Source organism: Phodopus roborovskii, unplaced genomic scaffold, assembly GCF_943737965.1.
Source record: "Phodopus roborovskii unplaced genomic scaffold, PHOROB, whole genome shotgun sequence".
NCBI classification, from domain to species: domain Eukaryota; kingdom Metazoa; phylum Chordata; class Mammalia; order Rodentia; family Cricetidae; genus Phodopus; species Phodopus roborovskii.
The window spans coordinates 14655001-14681658 of NW_026126541.1; the positions used below are offsets into that span (position 1 = coordinate 14655001).

General features: G+C 44.5%; 1 protein-coding gene across 1 annotated transcript in view; it reads left to right on the forward strand.

The window, feature by feature from the left end:
• The window catches only part of Fbxw4 (F-box and WD repeat domain containing 4), an 86571-nt gene that overhangs the window by 13367 nt on the left and 46546 nt on the right, over positions 1-26658 (forward strand). The window contains exons 2-5 of the mRNA XM_051199641.1: positions 6241-6336; positions 10093-10278; positions 10686-10818; positions 15792-15886. Coding sequence (XP_051055598.1) covers positions 6241-6336; positions 10093-10278; positions 10686-10818; positions 15792-15886 — 510 coding nt within the window. The remainder of the gene's footprint in view (positions 1-6240; positions 6337-10092; positions 10279-10685; positions 10819-15791; positions 15887-26658) is intronic.

Genomic DNA, 26658 nt, shown 5'->3' on the forward strand with positions numbered 1-26658 from the left:
TATTTATTTATTTGCTTTTTGTTTTGCGGTGTGAGATTGGAGAGAGGAAATGAAAGATAATTCTAGATAATGTCCTAGGTCATTTCTGCCCCTCTGCACTCCCTTGCTAAGACTTTAAGGGGCCAGGTAGCTATGGTGGGTGCTTGTTGTGTTGTTTTTGTTTAAAATAGTTCATGCACCCAGGAATGCAGTCAAACTCTAATGGTGACTAAGTGCCTGAAAGCTGAGATGGAAGGGAGCAAGTGGAAAAATGAGCCCGAGGCAAGAGAAGGGTGGCTGGGGAAATGGCAGCTCAGCCAGGCCCTTGCATTAGCAGCCATGGGAGGCTCATTTATAGGGCACTAACCATGTTCTTTATATCAGTAACTGGAGAAACGGTTAGTCAGTGGCCATTTCAAGGCTGAGGGCAAGGCCTTTATTGATTTCCAAGGCACCTCAGCCTCTGCCCTCACAGACTCTTTTCTTCTGCCAGGTTCTACCCTTTCCCACTGAGAGCAGATTTTTTTTGGGGGGGGGGGTCCTGAGTTTTCAGGTTCTGAGGCCCATAAAAATTTAGATACAGTTTGACTACCTGCTAGGGAACTCTCAGAGATTGATGAAAGTGATGAAAAAACCATTAAGGTTTAACAAAGTCAAGCCACATGGGATGCTCTTAAAAGCTGAAGTTGAGTTGGGGATGGTATTCACCTGAGAGGAAGATGCCTACATCTTCTACTGCCTGGTCATGGTTTCTAAAGTCCAACTTTGAAAGCCTCTCTCCCGGAGACTTCTCAGGGAAGTCTCAGACTCGGTAGGAAGTGTCAGTTACCAAGTTGCTATTAAGTGGTCAGAGAGATAGGACAGACATTCTTATCCTAAACTGTGTGGATCCATCCCGTCCCTCTCCACTCTGCCTTCTGTGATCCAGAATGTTTCATTTTTAGTCTACCTCTGCCTGTTCATTTAGACCTCATTTAGGAGGTCCTCTCTATCTCTGGTGTGGGGGGGGGGCATTTGCAGGGAAGTGTTGTAGGGGGCATTTGCAGGGAAGTGTTGTAGGGGGCATTTGCAGGGAAGTGTTGTAGGGGGCATTTGCACTGTTGGTCCAACAGTGTATGCTTTTCCAGTTCAGGGTCAGCTCTTGTCCTGTCCTCGGTTCTCTCCCTGTAAGGTGAAACCAGGGGCCGCACCACCTGGGAGAAGAATCCAGGAAAGGACTTCAGTGTTAAAATATCCGTGCTGGTCCTAACAGCCTGCAGCCTAAAAGACAGAATGTTTGTTTTTAGAGGACTAACTTTTAAAAGTTATAACTAAATTGATTAGGAGAAAAAAAATATTTAGGTTTAGCAGTGACATCCCTGGTACTCAGTGTTAGCTAGTAGTTACATTTGTGTTTACAAGAAAATAATGGTCTGGGGCCGAGTTGGTAGAGTACTTGTCTAGCATGCATGAGTACCACATGTGATGAGGCATGCCTGTAGTCCCAGCACTTAGGATAATATAGAGTAAGTTCCAGGCCATCCTGGGCTAAATAAGACCCAGACTCAAAAAAAAAAAAAAAAAAAAAAAAAAAAAAAATCACTTTACAAATTATAAATCTGTTTTAGGTATCATCTTTAAAATACCATACTTGTGTGAATTATGTTTAAAACTACTTTATTATTGTTAATTTTTTTGTATATGTGTGTGTTTGATCCGTGTGTAACTACTGAAGTATGTGCCATGTGTCAAAGGACAGCTTTTGGGGGTTGGTGCTCTCCCTTCATTGTGGATTCTGAGGATCGGACTCGGGCATCAGACTTGTGCGGCAGGCCCTATGTGAAATATCCTCACTTTGTAGGTGTAGGGATAGTCAGAAAGTTAGCGCAGTTACATGATACACAGTGGCCACTCCCGTGTCCTGAGTCTGCTTTCTGTGCTTTGCAGAACTTTATTTAAAATAATTTATTTATAGTTAAAAGTAAGACACATTATCAACTATGTGATATATTTAAAAATTTGTTCACTGCTGGGTGTAGTGGCACACACTTTTAATCCAAGCACTCCAGAGTTCAGAGGCAGGTGGATCTCGAGTTCAGAGGCAGGTGGATCTCTGTGAGTTTGAGACCAGCGCTATTTCCAGAGCAGCCTCCAAAGCCACAGAGAAACCCTGTCTCAAAAACAAAAACAAAAAACAAACAAAACAAAAATAAACAAAAAACAAATCAAACTAAACCAAACAAACTTGTTCACATCTCAAAACACCATTAATATATCTTCTGATCTGTTATCTATAGAAATCATTTTATGTGGTAATTTTTACTTAGTCTTACAATTATCAATTTTACTGTACAACAGCTAGTTCCATGTTTTAATTCCTCTCATTTTCATTTTTAGTGGTTGTACATGGTCTATTTAGAGTGTTCTTCCCTCCCACGGGAAAACATTGGGGCTGTTTCCAGCTCATACATTGTATAATGTGTTTGACTTATTTGTAACACAGTGCTCCTCTTGGGAATTTGAGATTAGAACACAGTACCAACAATGTAACCAAACCCAAGTGCTTATAAAGTCAAAGGCTTGTCAGGTTTTCCCACTTACTAGCGGTAAGGCAGCATTTAATAATGGTTTTAAGCACATTTCTGTGCCTTAAACCAGTATTCAGGAATGTTTTTCTCAGGGTTTCTTTGTGTGACTCCCACGTGACTGTTCATAGGCTCTGTTGGACATGGATGGCTGGATACTAGAGACTAGCGTTGTTTTCATAGATTTTTATCAGCTCCCTAAAGGTTGTAGAGATGAAACTTGTATTTACAATGCCAGTTTCCCTGACTCTGTTGCTTTCCTTTGAATTTCTTTTTCCCACCTTTGTTAGCATTTCAAACTTAATTGAATCAATTTACACACTATAATTCACATATTTTGTTTCTGCTTTTCTTTGGAGTGTATATATATTTCATTTTCTTTTCCCTTCTCCCTAAACTATCTTAATGTTTGTTTTGTTTTATTTTTTATTTTATTTTATTTTTTTGAGATGAAACAAGATCTTGCATATAGGTGATGCTGCCCTGGGACTCACTCCTGACCCAGGCTAGCTTTGAACTCACAATAAATCCTTCTGCCTCAGCCTTTTGAGGGTTAAGATCATAGGCTCGAGTTATAATGTCCAACTTACCAACCCCCCCTTTTATTTGAATTTACTATATTGTAGTATGAGATAGATACCTAATTTTTTTTCTTTATCGTACATGCTCAGTTTTGTCAACAGAAACTTTTATTTTTATTATTTATTTATACTAAGGAGTATCCCCAGAGCCTTACAAATGCACATGTATTTGACTGCTGAGTTGCCTCCAAGTGTCTATAATTTAAAGGACATTTTTCTCTTTTTGAATATTACATTGTAGAAGAATTGAGAAATATATAAAAGCACAACTATCTCAAGATTAAATAAGATATTAAATTAGAGGAAGCTGAGTGAAAGGCAAATGGAAAAAATGAGATCTTGATGAGGTTTAGGAGGAAGACTCATTTTCATATTGTTAACCTTCCATGCTGTCTATCCCCGTGTCTTTAAAATTAAGTCTATGCATCCATGACTTCACAGATCAAAAGAATTTTTCTATGTATATATGTAAGGCATCGCTTGAAATGGATTGGCTATCTCTCTGCCTGCCCAAGCCGTCTTTCCAAATGCGTGTCCATTAGACTCTTAAATTAAGACTTTTGTTTGCTGGTGTTTAGTGATGGGCGACACATAGGAAGGTGGAAGTAGAGATGAAGAGAAATGTGTACGTGTCCCTCCTTGTCAGTGGTTTCTGAGCAAATCTGATGTTATCACTGAGTCCCAAGCAGAAGCAGTGCACCTTGTGCAGTCAAGTGTATGGAGTCGTGGAGACACACAGATAGGCAGAGCCCATCTTTCACAGAGGAAACTTTTCGATTCTTACCCATGATTTCACAGTTCTGTCTAAAGATGTACTCTCAAGAGGCCCTTGAACTCATCCTTGTCTTCACACTCCACACTATGCCAACCTTCCTGATGGTGTGGACCCATCTCTTACTGGTCTTGCCCTCTTCATCCAGACATCCATGACTCAGTCAGCATCTTTTTAAAGAAAAGTTTAAAACATGGAAAAGAATTGTATAGTGAACATTCATATACTCACTGTCTAGATCTCATAATTATTTGGCCATATTTGCTTAACCATGCATTTCAAAGTAAGTTACAGATACTAATCCACTCCACATTTGAGCATGTATGTAAATCTTTGATTGTATTAGTTTATGGGTTTTGTTTGCTTGCTTGTTTTCAAGACAGGGTTTCTCTGTGTCCTGGGACTTGCTCTGTAGACCAGGCTGGCCTGGAATTCACAGAGATCCCACCTGCCTCTGCCTCCCAAGTGCTGGGATTAAAGGCGTGTGCCACCACTGCCCAGCAGTTTCTTAAACACATAAACATATACAGAGTGGATTTAGATTAAACTTGTATTTTAGTAAAGTGCTCAAATTTAAACTTGATCATTTGAAATTTGTTGGTAGTGAGTTTTATTACATTTATGTGTATGTACATATCACATGTGGAGGTCAGAGACAAACTGTAGAAGTCTGTTCTCTCCTTCCATCATGTAGGTGGGTCCTGGGGACAGAACTCAGGTTCAGGGTTGGTGGCAAGGGCCTTTCCTTTGTAGCCTTCTTGATGGCCCCACTTTTGTTTTAAGACACTGTCTTGCTTGAGGCTGGCCTGGACGCTGCTATGTAGACCAGGTGGCCTCTTGAGCTTCTGAGCACTACACTGTGGCCTGTAGACCTCACCTGACCCAGCTGATGCATTTTTGATAGATAGACCCAAAGCCCTTCACGTTTTAGGTACAAACCTTAGGAAGTTTCTACAAGCTCCCTTCCCAATGCTTCCCATCCCTGCCTTTTGGTTATCTATCATTATATAATTATGAGTTTTATTCATTTTAGGTTAATTAGCCCTTTTCTCAAGTTCATGAGAATGAGCTACATTTTGTGTAATATTGTCTTCATTCAGTATAATCCATTTTTTTAAGTTGGGGGTGGGCAGAGAGATGGTTCAGATGTTAAGAGCACTTGAGGACCTGGGTTTGGCTCCCAGCACCCACTTGGTAGCTTACAACTGTCCATAACCCCAGTTCCAGGGGAAGTTCATGTTCCCTTTGGCCTTTTCAGGCACAAGATATGAACATGGTACACGTATATGTGTGCAGGCAAAACCTCTCATACCCATAAAAATATAAAGTAACCCCTGCTGGACCTTTTGCTCCAATGGCTGTGCCATTTCTTTCTCTGCCATCATCAAGTAGAAAACTTCCTTACTGGTCTTTTAAAAGTATATGAACATAGAGGTCAGGAATGGTGGTACGTGCCTAATTTTTTATCACTTGGCTCTGAGGCAGACGGAATCAAGACTAACCTAAGCATATAGAGAAATATTTCTTCATTTGAGTATAAGTCCTTTGCCAGATATATATGTATTATAAATATTTCCCCAGACTCTGGCTTCTTATGCTCATTTTGATGGCATAGTTTTTAATTTTGATAAAGTCTAATTCATTACCATTTTTCTTTTATGTTCTCATTTCCTGTGTCCCAAGAAAACTTTGCCTACCAACCCCCCAAGACAGTCACATGCCATTTTCCCCAATAGATGGCTTTATATAGTTTATTATAATAGCTTTACATTTTATATTTTATATTTAGTTTTATAATATACAAACTTTTCTGTTTGGTGTGAGGTAGGTATCAGTCAGGGTTCATCTTTTTCAATATGGATATCCAGGATTTTCAGTACTTGAAATTTAAAGAAAAAAAGATGTACTATTATGTTACCCTCTTAGTGCAGACTTGTGTGTGTGTGTGTGTGTGTTCGTGTTCTCACAGTGTGAATGTGGGCAGGTGCATGCGTGATGTGTAGAGATTAGAGGACTTCTGGGAGTCAGTTCTCCTTCTCCACCCCGGGCATCAAACTCACGTTGTAAGGCTTTTGTGGCAAGTGCTTTTTACCCATCGAGTGCTCTCACTGGCTCTCGCACTGTATGGCATGTTTTTCACTAGGTGTTTTGACATCACTGTAGACACTTGGAGTAGTTCAAAGGATTGACCAGCAAGTATGGAGATAGGAGTTATTACTTCTGATCCCATAATCCCTTTAACCTGTATCTGGATGTTGCCAGGTTCCGATCAAGTAAGTCATAGAATTTTCTCTTATTGGCAATGAGTTGTAGTGACTGAGTTCTTTGTTGTGTTTGGACCTAGGATGACCAGCATTCCAGTAAAGGACCGAGTGAAGGTTTCTCAGAACTGGAGACTGGGGCGCTGCCGGGAGGGGATTCTGCTGAAGTGGAGATGTAGGCAAGTAGCTTCTTGATTTTTTTTTTTAAAGACTTGTTTGTTTTTATTTTATGTGTATAAGTCTTGTTTGTCGTGTTCCTGTCCCACTGGCTCATGCACATGCTTTTTACTTTTTGTTTTCATTTTTGTTTTGTTTTGAGATGGGGGTATCACTATGTAGGTATGGCTGTCTTGAACTTACTGTGTAGACTGGTCTATTCTCAAACTCATAGAGATCTGTCTGTCTCTATCTCCCAAATTCTGGGATTAAAAGCAATGCACCACTATGCCTGGCTTGTTTATAATTATTTTGTCTGCTTGTATGTCAATGTACCATGTATATGTCTGGTACTTGAGGAAGTTCCACATGGACTTCAGATCCCCTGGAACTGGAAATACAGACAGTTGTGAGCCACCATATGGGTGCTGGGAATCAAACCTGGATCCTTTGAAAGAGCAGCAAGTGCTATTAACTTCTATGTCATCTGCTAGACTTCTTGATTCTTTTAAGGCTTCCCAAGACAGAAGAGCATAATAGAAAATATGAAATTAAAGCCAGGCGGTGATGGTATACACTTTTAATCCCAGCATTTGGGAGGCAGAGGCAGATGGATCTTTGTGAGTTTGGGGCCAGCCTTGTCTACAGAGTGAGTTCCAGGACAGCCAGGGCTACACAGAAAAACCCTGTCTCGAAAATAATAATAATAATAACAATAAATAAATAAAGGAAATTAGACTGTATCGGCTAGCTCTGGTAGGGTGACTACTGGTGTGGTGATAGACCACAAAGAATCCAGGAGAAAGATGATTTGCTAATATAATATGGTTCAAAGAAAGATTGTAACAAATGCATTCTGGGCTGGACAGTGTGAGGTAGGAGGATCTCGATTTCAAAGGTGGTCTGGGCTAAAGAGCCTGCCTGAGTAACTTAGGTGGATCCTATCCCAATTTTCTTTTCTTTCTTCCTTTTTTTAACTTCTGTTTTTTTTGAGACAGAATTTCTTTGTGTAGCTCCGGCTGTCCTGGAACTCACTCTGTAGACCCAGTTGGTCAGGAACTCACAGACATCCCCCTACCTCAGCCTCCTGAGTGCTGGGATTAAACGCATGCACCACCACTGCCCAGTTGGAAATGTAATTTTTTTAAAAAGGCAAAATGGGATATTAGAGATAATGTGAAGTAGGACTTAGAAAGAGTGCCAGTGTGTATGCGTGGTGTATGTCCACTTGTGTGGGTGTACAAAGCAGTGCTTGGAGGCCAAGAGAGGACATTAGGTGGCCTGCTCTATTACTCTCCATCTATTCCCGTGAGATAGGGTCTCTGAATCTGGAGCTAGGCTAGTAACCATCATGTCTCAGTGATCCTCCTGTCTCTACTCTTTACCTCATGGTGCTGTGGTTACGGGCACTTGTGTAGAGTCTGACTTGTTCGTTACACAGGTTTTGGGAACTTGAAATCAACCTTTCATGCTTGAACAGCAAGTGCTTTCTCCCTGAGCTATGGCCTTGGCCCAGCACTGTACACTTTTGATGGTTGTTATAGCATTGTTTGTGCCTTATCAGTATCCAAGCCCTTCATAATTGTTATGTGGCACCTTACCCAAAAAGTGCTTCTTGTTGGTTGATTTCAGTGGGTTGGGAGCTTTGTTCCCTTTCATCCTGGCTGGCCATCCTTGTGCTGATAGATAAGGTACACTTCTGCTTTTGGTGACCTGTCTTAGTGGCTGTTCTACTGCTGTGAAGAGACACCATGACTAAAGCAACTCATAGACAGCTTGTCTACAGTTTTAGAGGGTTAGTCCATTATCATCATGGCAGGGAAAGACAGGCATGGCACCGGACCAGTAGCTGCGAGCTTTACGTGCTCATCCACAGTCCGCAGGGGTGGGGGAGAGAGCGAGAGCGAGCGAGTGAGCGAGCGAGAGACTGGGTCTAGGATAGACTTTTGAAAGCTCAAAGCCCATCCTCAGTGACACACTTCTTCCAGAAGGACCATGCCTAGTTCAAAGGCCACGCCCCCTAATCTTTCTGTCCTTCTCAAACCGTTCCACTCACTGGTGACCAAACAGCCTATGGATGAGCCTGTGGGGACCATTTTCACTCAAGCCACCACTGTGACACTTTGTCTTGTTTGTGCTGTTTCTACTGGTTTGGCTGATGTCAGTTTCTGTGAATTATATGGTGGTATATTAAAGAAAGTATGAAAGAGGAAGATGGATTTTTTTATCATGAAGGGCTTTACCTTCAGATTTCCATTTTTATCTGGTGTGGTTTTCTTAAAAAGCAGAATCTCCTTTGCAGCTCAGGTTGACCTCAAACTTGCCATCCTTGTGCTCAGCATCCTTAGTGCTAGGATTACAGTGCCACCATACCCTGCTATTTGTGCCTTTTAACATCAAAGAGCAATTTCTCTGTCAACTTTTTGCTTCTGGTGTTGTCTTTTAGGGCATTAATTTAAGGCAGTCTGGCAAATAAACACAGAACAGTTACCAGGTTGCCCCAGGATTCTTCACTGTTCACCTGGCATGAACCTGGTTTCATGTCCTAGGTAAATGTCTGTTTACCACATGGTTGTAAGTACGTGAATTCCAGCCTGTTCTGTTTGCTGCCCATTTGAATGTCCTACATAATTGTGAAAAAGATGAATACAGACATTTATACACACACTTTACACATGTTCTATATAACATACATACACTTGTAAAAACTGCATGAGCAGAAATTCAGTTCCTACACAGTTCAACCTGCATTTAATGGCCCGGCAAGTCAATTTGCAGAGCTTTACCACATTCCCATGACGCCTGTTTTAAGGAGGCTGGGGAAGAAACGCAGCCCAGTTTGCTCAGACAGACTTGGCCGTGGGAGATGGTGTCTGTCCCTGGGGATGAGTCAGCTTTCCCTTTGAGTTCTTGAGACCTGGTAGCTCCAGGACTGTTTAGTAGGAGAGGTACAGTGGGGATGTCTGTCTTGGGGAAGGGGCTTAGTTGTCTAGTAGAGTTGCCTATCCCTTTCCTCTCCTCTTCCCTCCTCTCCTCTGTCATCTTTTCTCTTTTTTCACACCCCTCTTGTTTATTGAGATAGCCTATGATGGCCTTGACCTACATATGCATCTAAAGATGGCCTGCCCCTCGTGCTTTAGCACTCAGGAGGGTTCTGGAATTACAGCTGTATGCCACTATTTGCCACAAAGTTTTTTTTTTTTTTTTTTTTTTTTTTTTGTTCCTTAAGGCTTTAGTTCCATGATATAGGATTGGCCAGTGGCTTTTAAACTTTCTTTCTTTTGGAGATTGGAGAGAGACTCTAGAACCTTCTCTGGATGTCTCTTATCAGTTACTGTGAGGGCTGAGTTCTTTGTAGCCCCTGAACTGCAACACGCTACTTTGGAGTTATTTGGAGTTATATCACTACACATCCCCTCCACTACAGAAATATCAACATCCCTGGGAGGACCAAAGCATCTCTTGAGCAGGTTTGCGTACTCTCCTAAATAGCTGGCTTCCTTTCACTTCTAAATGAAGTCTCTTAAAACTTACCTTTTCTCTCTCACACCTTAACTGATCTGTTGAGCAAGGAGTATATGTCAGAGGCTTGGAAGCCTGAAACTTACCAGTGGGACTTAGCCATAATGCAGAGATCACTTTACCTGGCTGGAAATGTCTTTTTAACTTCCCCTACTCTTCAACTTAATTTTTTTAAAGTTCTGTTTATCTATAAGAAGTGCAGGCGCACTTTTACTTTATTTTTATTTTATTTTGTTTATTTTGGTCCCTCTCTGTAGTCAGATGCCCTGGATGCAGCTGGAGGATGCTTCTCTGTACATATCTCAGGCTAATTTCATCCTGGCCTACCAGTTCCGCCCAGATGGTGCCAGCCTGAACCGTCGACCCTTCAGAGTTTTTGCTGGGCATGATGAGGACGTTTGCCACTTTGTGCTGGCAAATTCACATATCATCAGTGCAGGAGGGTAAGTGCCCGTCTTCCTGTGTTTGCCTCTGTCTCTTCTGGCTCAACAACAAAGGGATAGGGAAGGAAACTTTTTCAAAGGTAGGTTTTGTTTTTTAAAAAACCGTAAAGCAGAGATTTACCAAAAGCTGTTAATAGGGTTAGCCAGGGAAGAAATCAGGAAGAGTCTTTAATGCAAAGTGGATCAGGTTTGATACCCTCCAGGGTTATGTCCTCTCTCAGCTCCTCTCTTCAGCCCCAAGGGTGCTGAAGAAGTGAGAATGTGTAACACCCAGCAGCTCAGCACCTTGCGGCCCAAACTGCACAATGCTTGGTGCATCTGGACATCTCTGGGCTGCTTCAGTGGTCTGGTCCTCTTGCTACAGAGAGTAATTGACTTCTGGCGGGGGCTCTCCTGTTGTCTTGTAGAGATGGGAAGATTGGCGTTCACAGGCTCCACAGCACCTTCACTGTTAAGTACTCGGCTCATGAGCAGGAGGTGAACTGTGTGGACTGCAAAGGGGGCATCATTGTGAGCGGCTCCAGGGACAGGACAGCCAAGGTGAGGCCTTCTCCCCCTTATGTACCATTATCCTCCTGACTTATAGGGGCTGGGGGGGGGGAGAGGGTGGATGGAGCCTTGATTCCCAGGATTGACTGAGAGCATTGGGTGAGGGCAGGGGAGGAGAGGCACAATAAAGAACTTACTTATGTGCCTTTGGCATGCAGCTTGCTGTGCCAGGCTGTGTTCCTGCCAGCTGGACTGGAGAGGAGTGGGCAGTGGCTGGGATGCTTGCCACTCTCTTGAAAAGTGGTGTGAATGCAAAAACAGAGGGCCTGGTCAGCTTTTCCTCCCTGAGCCGAGTTTCCTCAAGTTTGTGGGTTGGGTTCTAACCCTAGTATTTTGTTTTAAAATCTCCCTCCTTTGCTTGCTCTCTGTTTAGAGAAGTTAATTTTTCACCACCTTGTTTATAAGCAATCAGGCTGATAATTAAAGCGTGTTTCTACTGATTCTCTGGAGAGGGATGTGGTCAGTAGGCAATGGAGACAGCAGGAACGCTGCTGTTGGTTACATCATTGCCAGATTGCCTGGTCCACAGACATCCGCCAAGACAAATCATGGAACCGATAAATAGCTGCCATCCTTGCTTTGTGGATCCAACTCTTCCAGTCTGTGTGGAGCACGGCTGCTTATAAGACACAAAAGAGATTCTCCAGTCTTGGGGGCAGCAGCCCTAGCTGGAATGCAGGCTTTGGGGCTCGGGAACTCTCCTGACACTTCATTTGGTGATGCAGAAGACCCCAGAGGTCTTGATTATCTGCTTTCCAGAATCTAGGGGCCTCCTGTTGTAACAAATGGGCCTTTAAGCCACATGGAGGGAGACCACAGGAGAGGGAAGTTGCAGCTTTTATCCATAACTCTTCTGACTCCATGCACCCTCTAATAATTGCCTTTTCATGTCACTGATTTATATAAAGACGGGGGCCAAATAGGTTACCTCCAATTTGGGAACATTTCTTTTTGAAAATTTCTGCCTTATATTTTGTATTTAGAGAGAATGCATGCCAGCATAGGAACCCTAAGAAAGGCCAGCAGTTCGTCTTTGCGTTTCTTTTTTGAGAGAGGGTGTCATGTAGCCAGAGATGATCCTTGTGTCTTCATTTTCAAATGCTGAGATTATAGGCATAAGCTACTATACTTGGCTTTAGTGGGTTTTTTTTGGGGGGGGGGTTGAGACAGGCTTTCTCTGCATAGCCCTGGCTGCCCTGGAACTCACTCTGTAGACCAGGTTGGCACAGAGGTCCACCTGCCTCTGCCTTCTGAGTGCTGGGATTAAAGGCGTGCACCACCACTGCCTAGCTTTATGGAATATTTTGAACCTTTATGGAAACCACATTTCTTACCACTGTTTCTTCCTCTTCCCCACCTCATATTTACTTCAGATTTTCACTTAGTCAGTGACTTTGGAGCATTCCTTGCAAAGATTCTGGCTTTAACTTGCCAAACTGCTCCTAAGTATATCTGGGACTAGAGAGATAGCCCAGTCAAGTGCTTAACTAGCTGCACATGAAGATCTGGGTTTAGGTAGTCAATACTTAACATCTGGGGACAGTGGGGAGACACAGACAGGTGAATCCTTAGAGCTTTTAAAAAAATTGTTCTTAGTTAATTTCATGCATGTTTGTAATACATTCTGGTTACCCCCTTCTTCCTTACAAATATCTTTTTTCTTTTTTAAAGATTTATTAATTTATGTATATGAGTGCTCCATCTTCCTATACATCTTCATGACAGAAGATGGCATCAGATCCCATATAATTGTTGTGAGCCACCATGTGGGTGCTGGGAATTGAACTTAGGTCCTCTGGAAGAGCAGTCTGTGCTCTTAACCACTGATCCATCTCTCCAGCCCCCTTACAAATATCTTAACTATATTTAGTAGCTTTTATTTTTATTAGTGTCCTATAGAGTTTAACTTGGACTATATTTATGAGCAGGTATATAACAGGATTCTGTTAGTTGTCAATAGATGCAGTACTAAAAAACCTTTTTTGTCATAGCTGAGTGTTAGGGAGCTTAGTGTCAGTAGCCACAGTTACTGTGACCTCATGGCTGTCATGGCATTTTGTGTTTAGAAGATAGCATTTTGCAGACTGTGTTCCCCAGATCTGAGGAGGGTGGCTCAGTGCCCTGGTTAAGGCTGAGCTCTCCCCACCCCAACCCCCACTCCAGCAGTCCTAGAATGAGCATCTGGGAAGCCGTAGGTCCTTGTGTTCACTTCTGTTCACTGCAAGGGGAGGCTTCTCTTCTGACAGCTGAGAGTAGCCTTTATGGGTATAAGAAGGTATTCTCAAGGGGGTTTGGTGCTATGTTGATTCAGCTAAGCGGTAGCCTTAGGTTCTTCTCTAAAACCTCAGATCTATCATTTTTTTCTCTTTTGAGACAGTGTCTGGCTATGTGGCACAGGCTAACCTTGAACTTGCAATTTTTCTATCTCTCTAGAATATAAGTATATGCTACCACATGCCTGCTGGAATTACTTCCTAACAATGAAGTCTGTAATTGGGCATAGTCCTAAGCACCCCATTCATTTATCTTTTTGGGTAATTATCTTCCCCTGCATAATTGTGTTTTAGATATACAGTATACCCTGTGGTATCTACTCTATACAAATGTGTGTGTATATATACATATATGTATATACTTTATATTGTATATAAACATGTATATATATTTATTTTTGAGATAATTTCTGATCTTGCTTCCACCTGTTGAATGCTAGGATTCCATGTCTGTGTAGTGCTGGAGATCAAACCCAAGGCTTTGTGTGTGCTAGGCAGACACTATTAATTGAGCCATATATCCAGCCCTCATGTTATCTTCAGTGGCTTCCAAATGAGCCTACCATTATTTACTTAAAATCCTCTCTAGTATGTGGATGATTCTGCCTACTTTCTTCCTGGGTACAAGAACCTGGAAATGAGAACCCTTTCTGCAGCTCCTGATTCCTATTAATTCTGTACACCATGCTGTTTTAGTACTCTATTATCTTCCCTTTTCTACAGTGTGCTTCCGAGACATAGGCATTTCTCCCCATTTGTTGAGGTGAAACTGAGACCAAGAATTAGGAAACATCTCTAGGAGCTAAGACAATGAGTCATAGGTAGGGGCCAAATCTGGTTAGACTCCAGTAGCAATAGGCTGCAGGAATTAGTGTATTTCCCATTTTTGGTTTTTCTTTGTTTTAGGGTTTTTTTTTTTTTTTTTTTTTTTTTTTTTTTTGTTTAGAATGAATTCTCAGCCTTAGAGTTCCTGAGTCAAACAAAAATCATTGTTCCAACCTGCCTTCTAAAAGGACTGTACAAATGTATACTTTCATTGAGTATTTTCCAGGGTGGGTCTATTTTGTGTTGATATTAAAGATCTGACCAGATCATTACTGTGTCAACTCCTGTCCCTCAGGTGCCAGGATACTCTTGGCCACTTTCCTGAATGTTGGCAATGCATTTTCTGAGTCATTCCCACAGATCTGTAGCCTTGTCCTGTGGTTTGTGGGCTCTCAGAGTCTACTAGCTGTCTTTGTGGAAGCTAGTACTAAACTCAGGTTTAGGCTGTCCCCAGAGATTTTTGTAAATCAGGAGTTTGCACTTCACCCTGCAAGCAAGGACCTGCCTCCAAGGAGTTCAGATAAGAAAAAGGCAAAGATCTCTTCCAAGCTGGACAGTCTAAAGGAAGAGACCAGAAGGGAATCTAGTTATTACCAAAGGCTTTGACTGTTGAATCCAAAGCAGCTGCCACCATACCAGCCTTACAGGGAAAATTGAGGGTTTGCCTTTGTTGTGTTTTGTATCCCCTTCTCACCCAGAATATTCTTGTTAAATTTCTTTTCTTAGTTTTGGGAAAAGTTGCCCCTACTATCATCCCATCCCCCATCCACCATACCCAGAAACTCTAAGAAAACACTTTCTCCTTTTATAGGGAAGAGATACCATGTGACCCTAAGAAGGCAAGACCACCCCCATTTCCATCACCTGCCCCTTACACTGAAGGAATGTTTTCTTAAGTTTTTCCATCTAAGGTCCTGCCTGAGTTTGGTGTGTTCCCCTTATAGCTCTGCCGGGACCTTGAGAGGTCATTGATCCATCTAGCTGCCATGGGATCCCTCTGTGGCTGCTCTGGGGAGAGCCCTGTACATTTGAGGTTTCCTTTCTGTTTGGTTAGAGGCTTATGTCCCTGCATGTGTCATCTGGGGTAGGGCGAGGTGAGGGGAGCCCTGTGCTTAATGGGAGATTTCTAAATGCACGGACTGCTGAGAGGCTCTGGGAGTGTTGATTAGAGTTAAGCCCCGAGTGCCTGCTAATGTACATTCCTGACTGATAGGGACCAGATAGTGTGCTCCAAGCAATATTTTTAACCTGTGGAGATATGGAAGCTTAAAGGAGTTAAGCTTTTCTGCTACTTTTGGTGACACTAGGTGCTAAATTCCCTGCTGACATGAATAGCTTTGGGTCCTGGGTATTATGAACAAACAAACAACAACACACCACCTTCTCACTTTGAAGTCTCTTTTCCATTCTTTCCTTGTTTTGCAGCTTTCTTTTTACTTCTCTGACAGTATACATGTCTCCCCAGATTGTGCCTTGATCTTCCTGTCTCTCCCTCTATGCCTAAAGTAAAGCTTTGGTGAAAGATAGCAGAAAGGAAGATCCACAAACACAAGGAAGTTTCTGAGACAGACAGGCTACTGCCATCTACCCTTTCTTAGTTAGATCTCCCACAGGCTATGTGAAACTTCGCATTATCTGCTAGAAAGTTGGCTAGCAATTAAGGGCTCTCAGCTGGAAGTAAAGGTGGGTGGTTATGGCTGTCAGCGGCAGGTGAAGCTGGAGTGGCTTCTCTCCTGATGCCCTGAGCTCTGTCTTGAGGACAGAGAGGGTCCTCTATCCCCACCTCCCTAATCGCATCACTCCACCTGCTGTGTGTTTCTTCCTCCTGATCACAGGCCAACAAGAGCATTTCCTGTCCTGTTGCAGGTGTGGCCTTTGGCCTCGGGCCAGCTGGGGCAGTGCTTACACACCATCCAGACTGAAGACCGAGTCTGGTCCATTGCCATCAGCCCGCTACTCAGGTAAGGGAGGCCGTGTTTGGGTTTTTGTCTCACACAAGAATGTTTTCATTGTATTAGGTCTGATAAGCTAGAGAAATTTTCACTAGTGTACTCTAGGTTGCTGTGAACCACTCTCCAGGAGATTTAAACATTCCCCAGACTTGAGGGCTTTAGGTCTTTTCACATACTTGTGGAATTGAGATAACCGTTCCTAAGCATCTGATGAGTAAAGTTAAGGCAGAGATACCACCCTGGAATGTAACGGAGGGGTCAGGGTTCCCTTTCTGGAGCAGATGTCCTTTGGGGTTGCTCCAAAGCAAGGGCTTCTCAGTATACCTGAGAGCTGACAGCCCCAGCTAGCCTGCTGTTGGACTCATCTCTGCTTTGTTCCCTGACAATGTCTTCTGGAGTATCTCTTACAGGCTGTGGGTATCAGGAGAGGAGGAAAGGTTTGGGGCCTGCCAACCGGGCCCTCATCTGTGTATGTAGAGCAGCAGAAACATCGACAATGTAGTAAAAGAGTGCAGCTCTGCTTCATTATTTTATGCGCATGGTAGTTTGGCCTGTGCAACACTTGCGTGTCTGGTGCCGTGGAGACCAGAAGAGGGCGCTGCATCTGGGACTGCAGTTACAGATCATTGTGAGCCACCATGTGGGAGGGAGCCAGGAATCAAACCCAGGTCCTCTGGAAGAGAGCCAGTGCTCTTAACTGCTGAGCCATCTCTCCAGTCCGGCAGCTCTTAAAAACAAAAACAAACAAAAAAAAAAAAAAAAAAAAAAAACCCCACCAAGTCTTGCTATATAGCTGAGGCTGGTTTAGAACTCACTACATAGCTCAGACTGGCCAAGAGCTACTTTGTGATCTTCTTGCCTCAGCTTTTCTCAATGGCTAGGATTCCAAGTGCAAGACATTAATTGAAGCTGTTTCTTCAGCTTTAACTAGCTCTGAGGCAGGAACGTCACCCACGAGCTTGAGGCCAGGGTAGGCCACAGATTGAGACCCTGTCTCAAAAACAAAATAAAAAACAAAACAAAATATCTGAAAGCAAAATAAAAAGCTAAAACTGGACAAATGTGAGCAAGTGAACTTTACATCCTGACTTCTGGGGGGGGGTTTGTTTTGTTTTGTTTTTGTTAATATTTTTGGTTATTATTAAAAACATTTTATTGACTTATGTTCAATACACATAATATTGAGTTTCATGTAGACAATTTCTTTTAGATATATTATGTGCTTTTATCTAGGCTTTAAAAAAATCTATTACTTTGTGTGTATGGGTGTTTTGCTTGTGTGTTTCTCTGTGCATAACATATACACAGTGCCCTCAGAGGCGAGAAGAGGGTGTTGGAATCCCCGTAACAGATGGCTGTGAGCCACGATGTGGGTGCTGAGGATCCAACCTAGGTCCTCTGGAAGAACGGTCAGGGCTCTTAACTGATCTAACACCTATCTAGGCTATCTTGAACCAAGGCTGGGCCTCCCTCCTCCCCAGTGGGGTTTAGACATTTTCCTATACTTGAACTATAATAGAAGTTAGTAGAGTCTGTCTGTGTGTATTTCCTTGATGTCTCTCATCCCACCTGAATGGACTTGGGAAAGCTCTAGAGCTACCTACCTCCACCACCTGATTAAGTCAGTCACTGTTTATATAAGCAAGGTGGTGCCCTTTTGCTCAGCCCCCTCAGCCTCCTTCTCCTCACCTCATGGAGTCTGCTCCCTCCTCTTGCTCTTGTCCACAACTCCCTTTCAGTTTTTTTCCTTCCTACGAATCAGAGCCGATTAGCCACGTCATTAATTCTTCAATTTGACGGCTGATATAGCAAGACCTGAAACACATTGCTGACCCCAGAGAATGGAGACCCCATTCCTTAGCATATTGACGATGGGAGAAGTTAATTAAAATTCCACAGAGCAGAGGTGTCGGCTAACCTATAAACCTGTCGCTTTTCAGAACAAATCATTCCAGCATCTGAGGACAGAGGACAGGGAAGATCAGCGGGGAGAGGGGAAGCTAAGTGTGGGGCTCTGGGTGGAAGAGTGGGGCTGGCCAGCTTTGTCTCCTTTGCAGTGTCTTCTAAGGCACACGTCTGAACGCTTGTTAGCCAGGCTCTGTGCCTGTAGGGTGGGTGTGGGGGAGGTGACAGGTGTGCTGGGGACTTTGTCTTAGTGACTGCTTCTGGGCTCTGGCTGGCTTCAGGAGGCTGGAGTAGGCTTGTTGGCAGAAGGGACTCTGGCTAGACATGTCTATGCACTTGCTACATGTTTATTGAGGCCAAGGAATATGGACGGGTTATCCCCCTACACCCCAGCCTTATAGTTATCTACTCTAGCTATATCCTCTAGAGAAATGGGTTACTTCTCAACAACAACAAAAAAGACCACATAACACCTATTACAGATGATAAGAGAAGTTGAGAATGGAACTTACCTTCCTCAGTAAGAGGCATTTGAGATCATGGTAAACTGAGTTTGGCATTTTTGAACATAACTTGGAGACTGACCATGGACAAGCACATGACTTTGTAATGTTAGTATTACTGTACATCACACATCTGGCAGGTAGTCACTGCTAGACAGCTGTCCTCATGCATAAACCCTCTGCTAAGTTCCTTTCGGGTCCCTTTGTGGTTTTTTTCCCACATTCTTCTTCAATTTTCTTGGTGTATTTTCTTAATTCTGAATGATTCTTTTACCCATCATTGGCTGGCTGTTTAGTGTTGACTGTAAAGTTATTTGATATGACTTTTTTCATAATTTCACAGATGATGTCTTGAACTCTGTTTATGTTTGTTTTGTTTTTTGAGACAAAGTCTTACTATGTAGTCCTGTCTGGTCTGGAGCTCATAGAGCTTGCTTACATGTGCCTCCCCAGGTCTGGATTACTGATGTGTACCACAATGCCTGGCAGACTTTTGTTTTTAAATATATATGTGTGTATATGTATATGTATATATATATATATATATATATATATATATGTATATATATATTTCATTTATTTATTTGTATGAGTATGTCAGTGTATGCGTGCATGTGTGTGCGTGTGTGTGCATTGTGTGTATGTGTATGCATGTGTGCATGTGTGTGCACATGTATGCATGTGTGTATGTGTATGCATGTATGTGCATGTGTGTATGCTGTGTGTGTGCATGTGTGTGCATGTGTATCATGTGTATGCATGTGTGTATGTGTGTGCATGTGTGTATGTGTGCATTGTGTGCATGTGTATTCATGTGTGCATGTGTATGCGTGTGTATGTGTATGCATGTGTGTGCATGTGTATGCTGTGTGTGTGCATACATGTTCATGTGTGTGTATGTGGTTGCATGTGTATGCGTGTGTGTATGTGTGTGCATGTGTATGTGCTTCAGTGTATTTGGGCCATGGTGCACATGTGGAAGTCAGAGGACAACCTTAGCAATTATTTCTACCCTTCCACTATGTAGATCCCAGGGATAGAACTCAGGTTGGACTCTCTTGAAATTTGTTTTGGGGATTTTGACTTCATACTAGACATCAGGACATGTGCTGGGGTTTTACTGTGCCTCTTTTCATTGTATTCAAAGGATATACTGTGCTGTCCTGGAACTCCCTCTGTAGACGAGGCTGACCCCAAACTTACTGAGATCTGCCTGCGTCTGCCTCCTAAGTGAAGGGACTAAAGGCGTGTGCCACCACCACCTTTATTCCCAGCACTCTGGAGGCAGAGGCAGGTGGATTTCTGTGAATTCTAGGCCAGCCAGCACTACATAGTAAATACCCTGTCTCAAAACAAAGTAAAAAAACAACTCATCTGTTCTTTTAACCCAGGGTGGTACCGACTTTCAGCTTCAAGGCCTGGTCTTTAGAGATGTGGTCTCCTGTGCCTGCTGCTAGTGGGCGGCTATAGGCAAATCATTCTGTATTTCTTTATAGACAGTGAAAATGATTTGAAAGAGTATATATATACATAAGCTGGGCGGTGGTGGCAAACATCTTAAATCCCAGCACTTGGGAGGCAGAGGTAGGTGGATCTTTGTGAGTTCAAGGCCTTCCTGATCTATAAAGGGAGTTCTAGGACAGCCAGAGATGTTTAAAAAAAAAAAAAAGAAAGAAAGAAAAAATTTATAAAGACTGAAAAGCTGTAAGTCCTATAATAGTATGTCAACTCCCTCACTATCTTACCTAATGTAGCATTTGCTTAATGCTTAGTTGCTTTCAAGCCTATTGCCTAGGCCTCCCTGGGCTTCTGCCTCCCAGGAGTCACGCCGCTCTTTTGTAGTCTTCCTGAGGTAGAATCTCCATGGGAATCTCTCTTCCTTTTTCTTTTTCTTTTGAAGTGATCCTCAATGGCTGCCTTCTGTCACCTCCCTGATACTATTCCTGTTGAATGGTCTGTCAATCACCAGGGACATGGCCCAGTACCCTTAGGGATAGCATTAAGGGCTATGAGTAGCTGCTGTCCTCTGAGGACAAGTATTCCAGTTTCCCTTGCTGCTTCCTTGAGAAGCTGGAAGGAATCTGAACAGCGAAGAGACCTTGCACTGATTTTCCTCAATTACTGTCTTTTTTCCTGCTAAAAATAGTTAGTCCTGTGCACTTTACTGTTGATGTTCTTTGCTTTCTTCCCTGTTCTTGTCACATATTTGAACTCAGGCACTCTCAGCATGAAATGTGGACCTTAACATGAGCTACTTTTGACCGAGAGAAAGAAGGGATTCTGACCTGTGTCTAGGCATCACTTTTCCACTTCTCCTTCTTTCTGTGACTTTGAATTTTTAATCTGTAAACAGCAGTAGAGGGTGATATTTAATCAGTCATGTGCTCAAAACTATGCACATTATTTATTTATTTATTTTTGAGACTCAGTTTCTCAGTGTAGCCCTGGGTATCTTGGAACTTGCTCTGTAGACCAGGATGACCTTGAACTTAGAGATCTGCCTGCCTCTGCCTCTGGAGTGCTAGGATTAAAGGCGTGGGCTATCACCACCCAGCTCAAAGCTATGTTTACTCAAAAAAAAAAAGAAAAAAGAAAAAAAAAAAAAGAAAGAAAGAAAGAAAGAAAGAAGGAAGGAAAGAACTAGTAGGCTTCAAAGGGTGGTGGCAGGCAAGGGTGTTTTCCTGTGAGTCCCGCTCACCTTTCTTACCCTGTTGTCGGGGTTCAGGTCTTATGGATCGAGGCCCTGTTCCATAGAGGAGGCTCCTACCTGTTGGAACCCAGCGGTCTGCTGACCCACACACACTACCTGTATGTGTTGGGTGAACAAGAGGAGGTAAAGAAGGCACACCCTGTTGCTAGAACAGAACACTCTGTGTCTTCCACAGTCGGGTGGCAGAGGTGCATTATCTGTGGTCTCAGATGTAGCTCCTGAGGTTACTGTGCATTCAACCTGCCTGTGAGGTTCACGATGACTTTCCCGGCTCTGTGGTCATCAGTGATTTCAAATTCACCCATGTAATTGTGCTTCATCATCTCAGTTAGGAGCCGAACAATGGCTCTGGAGCAGGCCCTGATGAGGGCCTGGTGTTTTCCTCTCCTCAACACTGCCCTTGAGAACATCAGCCAGGACATTCATGTGCATCATGGTGACTGCAAGGAAAGGTGGCCCAAGAGGCTCCAAGTACTTTCTTTTTTCTTCTAATGTTTCTCTTTAGTAATTTATTGATTATTGTCTTTTTTTTATTTTATGTGTACTAATGTTTTGCCGGCATGTATTGTCACACAGACAGCTGTATGACAACAAATACTGTCAGATCTTGGAGTTAAAGACAGTTGTGAGCTGCCATGTGGGTGCTGGGAATTGAACCCTGGGTCCTCTGGAAGAGCAGTCAGTGCCCTTAAATGCTGAGCCACCCATCCTGCCTCCCTGAATACTTTTCTGTGAGTTAATACAGGTTAATATATTTTATTGCTACTTAAAAATTTCTACCTGATTGAAGTTAGTAAATACTTAAGAACAATACAAAACACTTTTTTGAAAAAAAAAAAAAGTATTTTTGGTGTTTTCAAGAAGGGGTCTCACTATATAGTTCTAGCTAGCTTCAAACTCACAGAGCTCCATCTGCTTCCGTCTCCCAAGTGCTGGGATTAAAGGTGTGTACACTACACCTACAAAACTATTTATAAGACTTCATTCCTCATTAAAAGTGGGGTGGAGAGATAGCTTAGTGGTTAGGAGCACTGGCTGCTCTTCCAGAGGACCCAGGTCTGAGTCCAGCACCCCCGCGGCAGCTCAGAGCCATCTGTAACTACAGTCCCAGGCCCCTTGAAAGCCTCTGTGAGAACTCAGACATAGGGTATGGTAGGGGAAGGCCACATATGAGAGGGGCTGGGGCTGGGGCCATTCCGGAAGAACACATGTGCCTAGGTCTTTGGTTCTCTGCCCCCCACCCCACCCCACCCCACATCCTGCAGTTGGGGCCTGTGGCGAAATAAATCTATGTGCCTGGAAGGAGAAGAGAGATAGATATGTAGCTCTCCCTCTGCAGACATCGTATCTATTTTCTTGAAAGGAGTAAAGACAGAACTTGGTGGAGCCCTTGGGTCTCTGGTGTCGTGTGGGCCAGTGTGGTCAGGAGGCTTCCCCACACTCTTGGGCCGTAACCCCGTCTCTCCGGCTGCTGTCATCAGGGACATGTCTGAGGGGCATAGGTGGGGGACTTGACTTAGCTGTGTTATTAAATATACAATGTAATTTTGTGTGCTGTGGTGGCCTGTTTGTTTTGGGGGGGATTAGTCCAAGTCTGCATGAAATGTACCGATTCAAATTTGTAAAGTGAGTTGTGGCCTCTGGGGGGTTTTGATGGCGAAGCTGCTCCTTCTTGCTCCATTTCTCCCAGAGGTGAGGGTGGGTCTGGAAGGAAAGGCAGCACTGTGCACTGTTTGGCAGTGGGTGCGGCTACTGGGAGAGCAGGGTGTTTGTTCCAGTAGCTACAGGCTTTACAGTGTGCTGTGTGTGGTAGCTGCCATCCAGTAGCCCGCTGAAGTGCACCTTTCTTTGCTGGAGGGTAATTGCATGTGGACTGTGCTCCCACAGTTGAGAGTTGGGCAACGTGACAGTTTCCATGTGGGTCTCACAGGCTGTCTTCTCTGCCGTCTTCTCTCTGCCGTCTTCTCTCTGCCGTCCTCTCTGCCGCCTTCTCTGCCGTCCTCTCTGCCGTCCTCTCTGCCGTCCTCTCTGCCGTCTTCTCTCTGCCGTCCTCTCTGCCGCCTTCTCTGCCGTCCTCTCTGCCGTCCTCTCTGCCGCCTTCTCTGCCGTCCTCTCTGCCGTCCTCTGCCGTCCTCTCTGCCGCCTTCTCTGCCGTCTTCTCTGCCGTCCTCTCTGCCGTCCTCTCTGCCGCCTTCTCTGCCGTCCTCTCTGCCGTCCTCTCTGCCGTCCTCTCTGCCGCCTTCTCTGCCGTCCTCTCTGCAGTCTTCTCTGCCGTCCTCTCTGCCGTCCTCTCTGCCGTCCTCTCTGCCGTCCTCTGCCGTCCTCTCTGCCGTCCTCTCTGCCGTCCTCTCTGCCGTCCTCTGCCGTCTTCTCTGCCGTCTTCTCTGCCGTCCTCTCTGCCGCCCTCTCTGCCGCCCTCTCTGCCGCCCTCTCTGCCGTCCTCTCTGCCGTCCTCTCTGCCGTCCTCTCTGCCGTCCTCTCTGCCGTCTTCTCTCTGCCGTCCTCTCTGCCGTCCTCTCTGCCGTCCTCTCTGCCGTCTTCTCTGTGCTGCTGTCTTCTGGTCCTGGGCATCACCACCCGCTCAGTGCTTTGAGGAGGAGGCAGATAGAAAGAGTTTGTAGCGTTCCTTCTGGTTGGTGATGAAGTGCTGTACATGAGGGCGTACAGCCCCGATAAGCTGAAGAAGGGGACAAAGTGACTGCAGGGTTTCATCTCCTAACTCTTCCCGTGGCTCAGGTGGCATGGCGGCTTAAGGATCTTTCTCCCTCTCTTCCCCCATCCTAGAGTTGAAGGGAAGCCTCCTTTGGGGGCCTGAGGAAAGAAGGCCTGCTGAGCTAGGCAAGTGTCCCTTGAAGATGAGAGTCAGAGTTTATACAGACATTGGAGGGGCTGCAGTGGCTAGAAGAGGAAGATAGAAGCCTTGGGTTGCACAAGGTTGCCATGGGTTCAGCCTGAAATGCGTTGACATTGTCAGGCATCCATGATGTGTTTGGTGGGGCAGTGTATGGGGCAGGGCTGATGATCTCTGTGCTGTGTTCACTGTACAGATTCCAGTCTCATGGGAGGTCACATTCATGGGGCAAGGACCAGACACTGTGGTTGGTTTTAGTTCCTCAGAGCTCTGAGTTTCAGCCATCACTCGGAGCAGTATGTCACAGCTAGGTTCCCTCCCGTGCTGGGCTGGCTCAGAACCCACTTTTAGGAGCAGCTTCTTGCCTGGTAAGTGTGGTTGGCTCACTTGTCAAGAACTGACGTAAACAAAACAAAACAAACCCACCTGTCTTAAATAAAAACACTACAAACAGCAATAGGCTACTACAGAAAGTTAGATAATGTATACACTGAGTTGATGTATTGAGTCTGTGTCCCTGCCAGCAGAGATACATTTCCATTCCCCAGTCTCAGGGTTGGTATTTTTTTTATTTTAGATTTTTAAAAAGAGATTTATTTTTATTTTTAATCAGGTGTGTGTGTGAGAGAGAGAGAGAGGGAGAGGGAGAGCTGTGTGTGTAGGGGTGTCTGAGGAGGTCAGACACACTGGAGCCCTGGGCTGGAGCCCTGACATGGGTGCTGGGATGAGCCCTCTGGGGAGGGGTGTGTGTTCTTCTTATCTGCTAGCCGCTTCTCCAGCTCCCTCACCTCAATTTCTTCCTCTTTCTCTTTCATTCTTTTTCCTCATGCTGCTTAAGAATTGCTGTTACCCATGGGCAGAGGCAGGCAGATCTCTTAAGAATTAAGACCAGCCTGGTCTGCGTAGTGAACAACCAGAGCTGCACAGGGAAACCCTGTCCCATAAAAACTAAACAAACAAAAGCTATTTTTGAACTGTCACTAGAGAAAACACCGTGAACTAGATGGGAGGGCCAGATGAGGAGGTAGTGCAATATGCTTAGTTCTCAGTGGAGGCTCAAGAGGACCCGAGGGAAACAAATGGCTGAGAAGGATGGGCTCTGCTGTTACTGTTGTTTCAGTGAAGTATCATTAGTCTTCAATGATTTATGACACGTTTCAAAATAACTGGAAGTGTCAGAAGATAGGGTCTCAGTACATACTGGCTGTCTTGGAACTCCCTGTGTTGACCAGACAGGCTTCAAACTCACAGAGATCTGCCAGCCTCTGCCTCTGCTGCTGGGATTAAAGGGGTGAGCCACTATGCTTTGGCATCAGAGGGTTTCTAACACAGAGAAATGATGTTCTATGTGTTTAATCACTATACTTGTATAAACATCAAATTATCATACTGTCCCTTATAGATGTATACAACCCCGGGTGTCAGTTAAAAAATAAAGTGAAAGGAGAGCTGTGGAGTGACCAGTGTCCTCCCTCCTACCGTCTGCACCACCTGCTGTCTCAAGTCCCCACCTGGACCACCTTTTCTGTCCCCTGCTCCTCTGTGTACCCTGGCTGCCGTGTGTGCAGTGTGCCTGTGTTTACCTTTCTTTGATCATTGTTCCTCTGACAGATAATTTAGCAGCCACATCCCAAGGTGGAGGCATGGTGTTAATGGTAAAGTTAGGGTGTTTTTTTCTTTTCTCTCTTTTTTTTCCTTTTCCTCTTTAAACTTCAGTGGGTGAGAGAGGGAGGTGGAGGGTAAAGAGGAGCCATAAATTCTGAGACTGGTGTAGCTGTTCTCTGAGCACTCAGGAAGCCTCTGAAGTCGCCACAGCACTTTCATTAACATTTAAATTAAGGGTTTGTTTTCCAGGCTGTTTTATAGGCTGGGACCTTTCATGGCCTGTCACATGCAGCACCCACCCCTTCCCCAAGCAAGTGTGTAATTGTAGCCACTGCTCTATCCTAACTCTGGGTTGTAGCCGGAGGTTCAAAGGGAGTTCTTGGGGATGAAGCTGTGGCAGGCGGCACAAACTGTGACAGCCAGGCCGGTATTGTCAGATGAAGGTGCGCACAGGCTCCGGCTCCCTTTCTGACCTGTACACACTTTAGAGTCAGTCCCCACTCTGCCACACCGTGTTCCCTTGGGCCATGGGCAGGTGGGAAGGACACCTCTATCCAGGCCTGGAAGCAGCCTTTGTGAATCTCTGTGCTCATCTTTGCCCTCCTTTAGGCCTTGTGGTATCGGAGTACAGGTACTCAGGGGTGACCATCTGTAAAAGGGTCCTTTGATCCTCAGAAGCACCTGCCAGCATAGACAGACAGGTGTGTGCCCGCCACAGTCCATCACGACTTCTCCATCCGTCTGTGCTGGAGAATGCTTCCTGAGCTCATGGAGGAAACTCTTCTCACAGGTCTTGGTACTCAGGGCAAGGGCTTCTCGCCTTTAAGGGGTGCATTTGTGTTGACGCCTCCTTCACCAGAGTACCCTGGCAGCAGAAGGGATTTGAGGACATTCCCGTCTGTCTTCAGTCTTCTTTTCATCTGTAAACAGCGGTAGTGTGAGCCTCCGAACAAGGCGTCCAGTGAGTTCACTTACTAAGGCACCCTTCCCTTCCTGCATGAGAGAGGCCTGGACTCTCTGTTGAGAAGCTGTGGATTTCTTCTCTTGGGCATTGCGTCACTGTGTGTCCCTGCATAGTCCTTCCTACCTCACGAAGCTCCTGAAACCACCGTGACTTCTCTGTCAGGGGGGAGACGCTGAACGTCACCGAGTCCTGTGCCAGATAGGTAGCCTTGCCAACAGGTGGACACCCTCAAGCCCCAGGGCC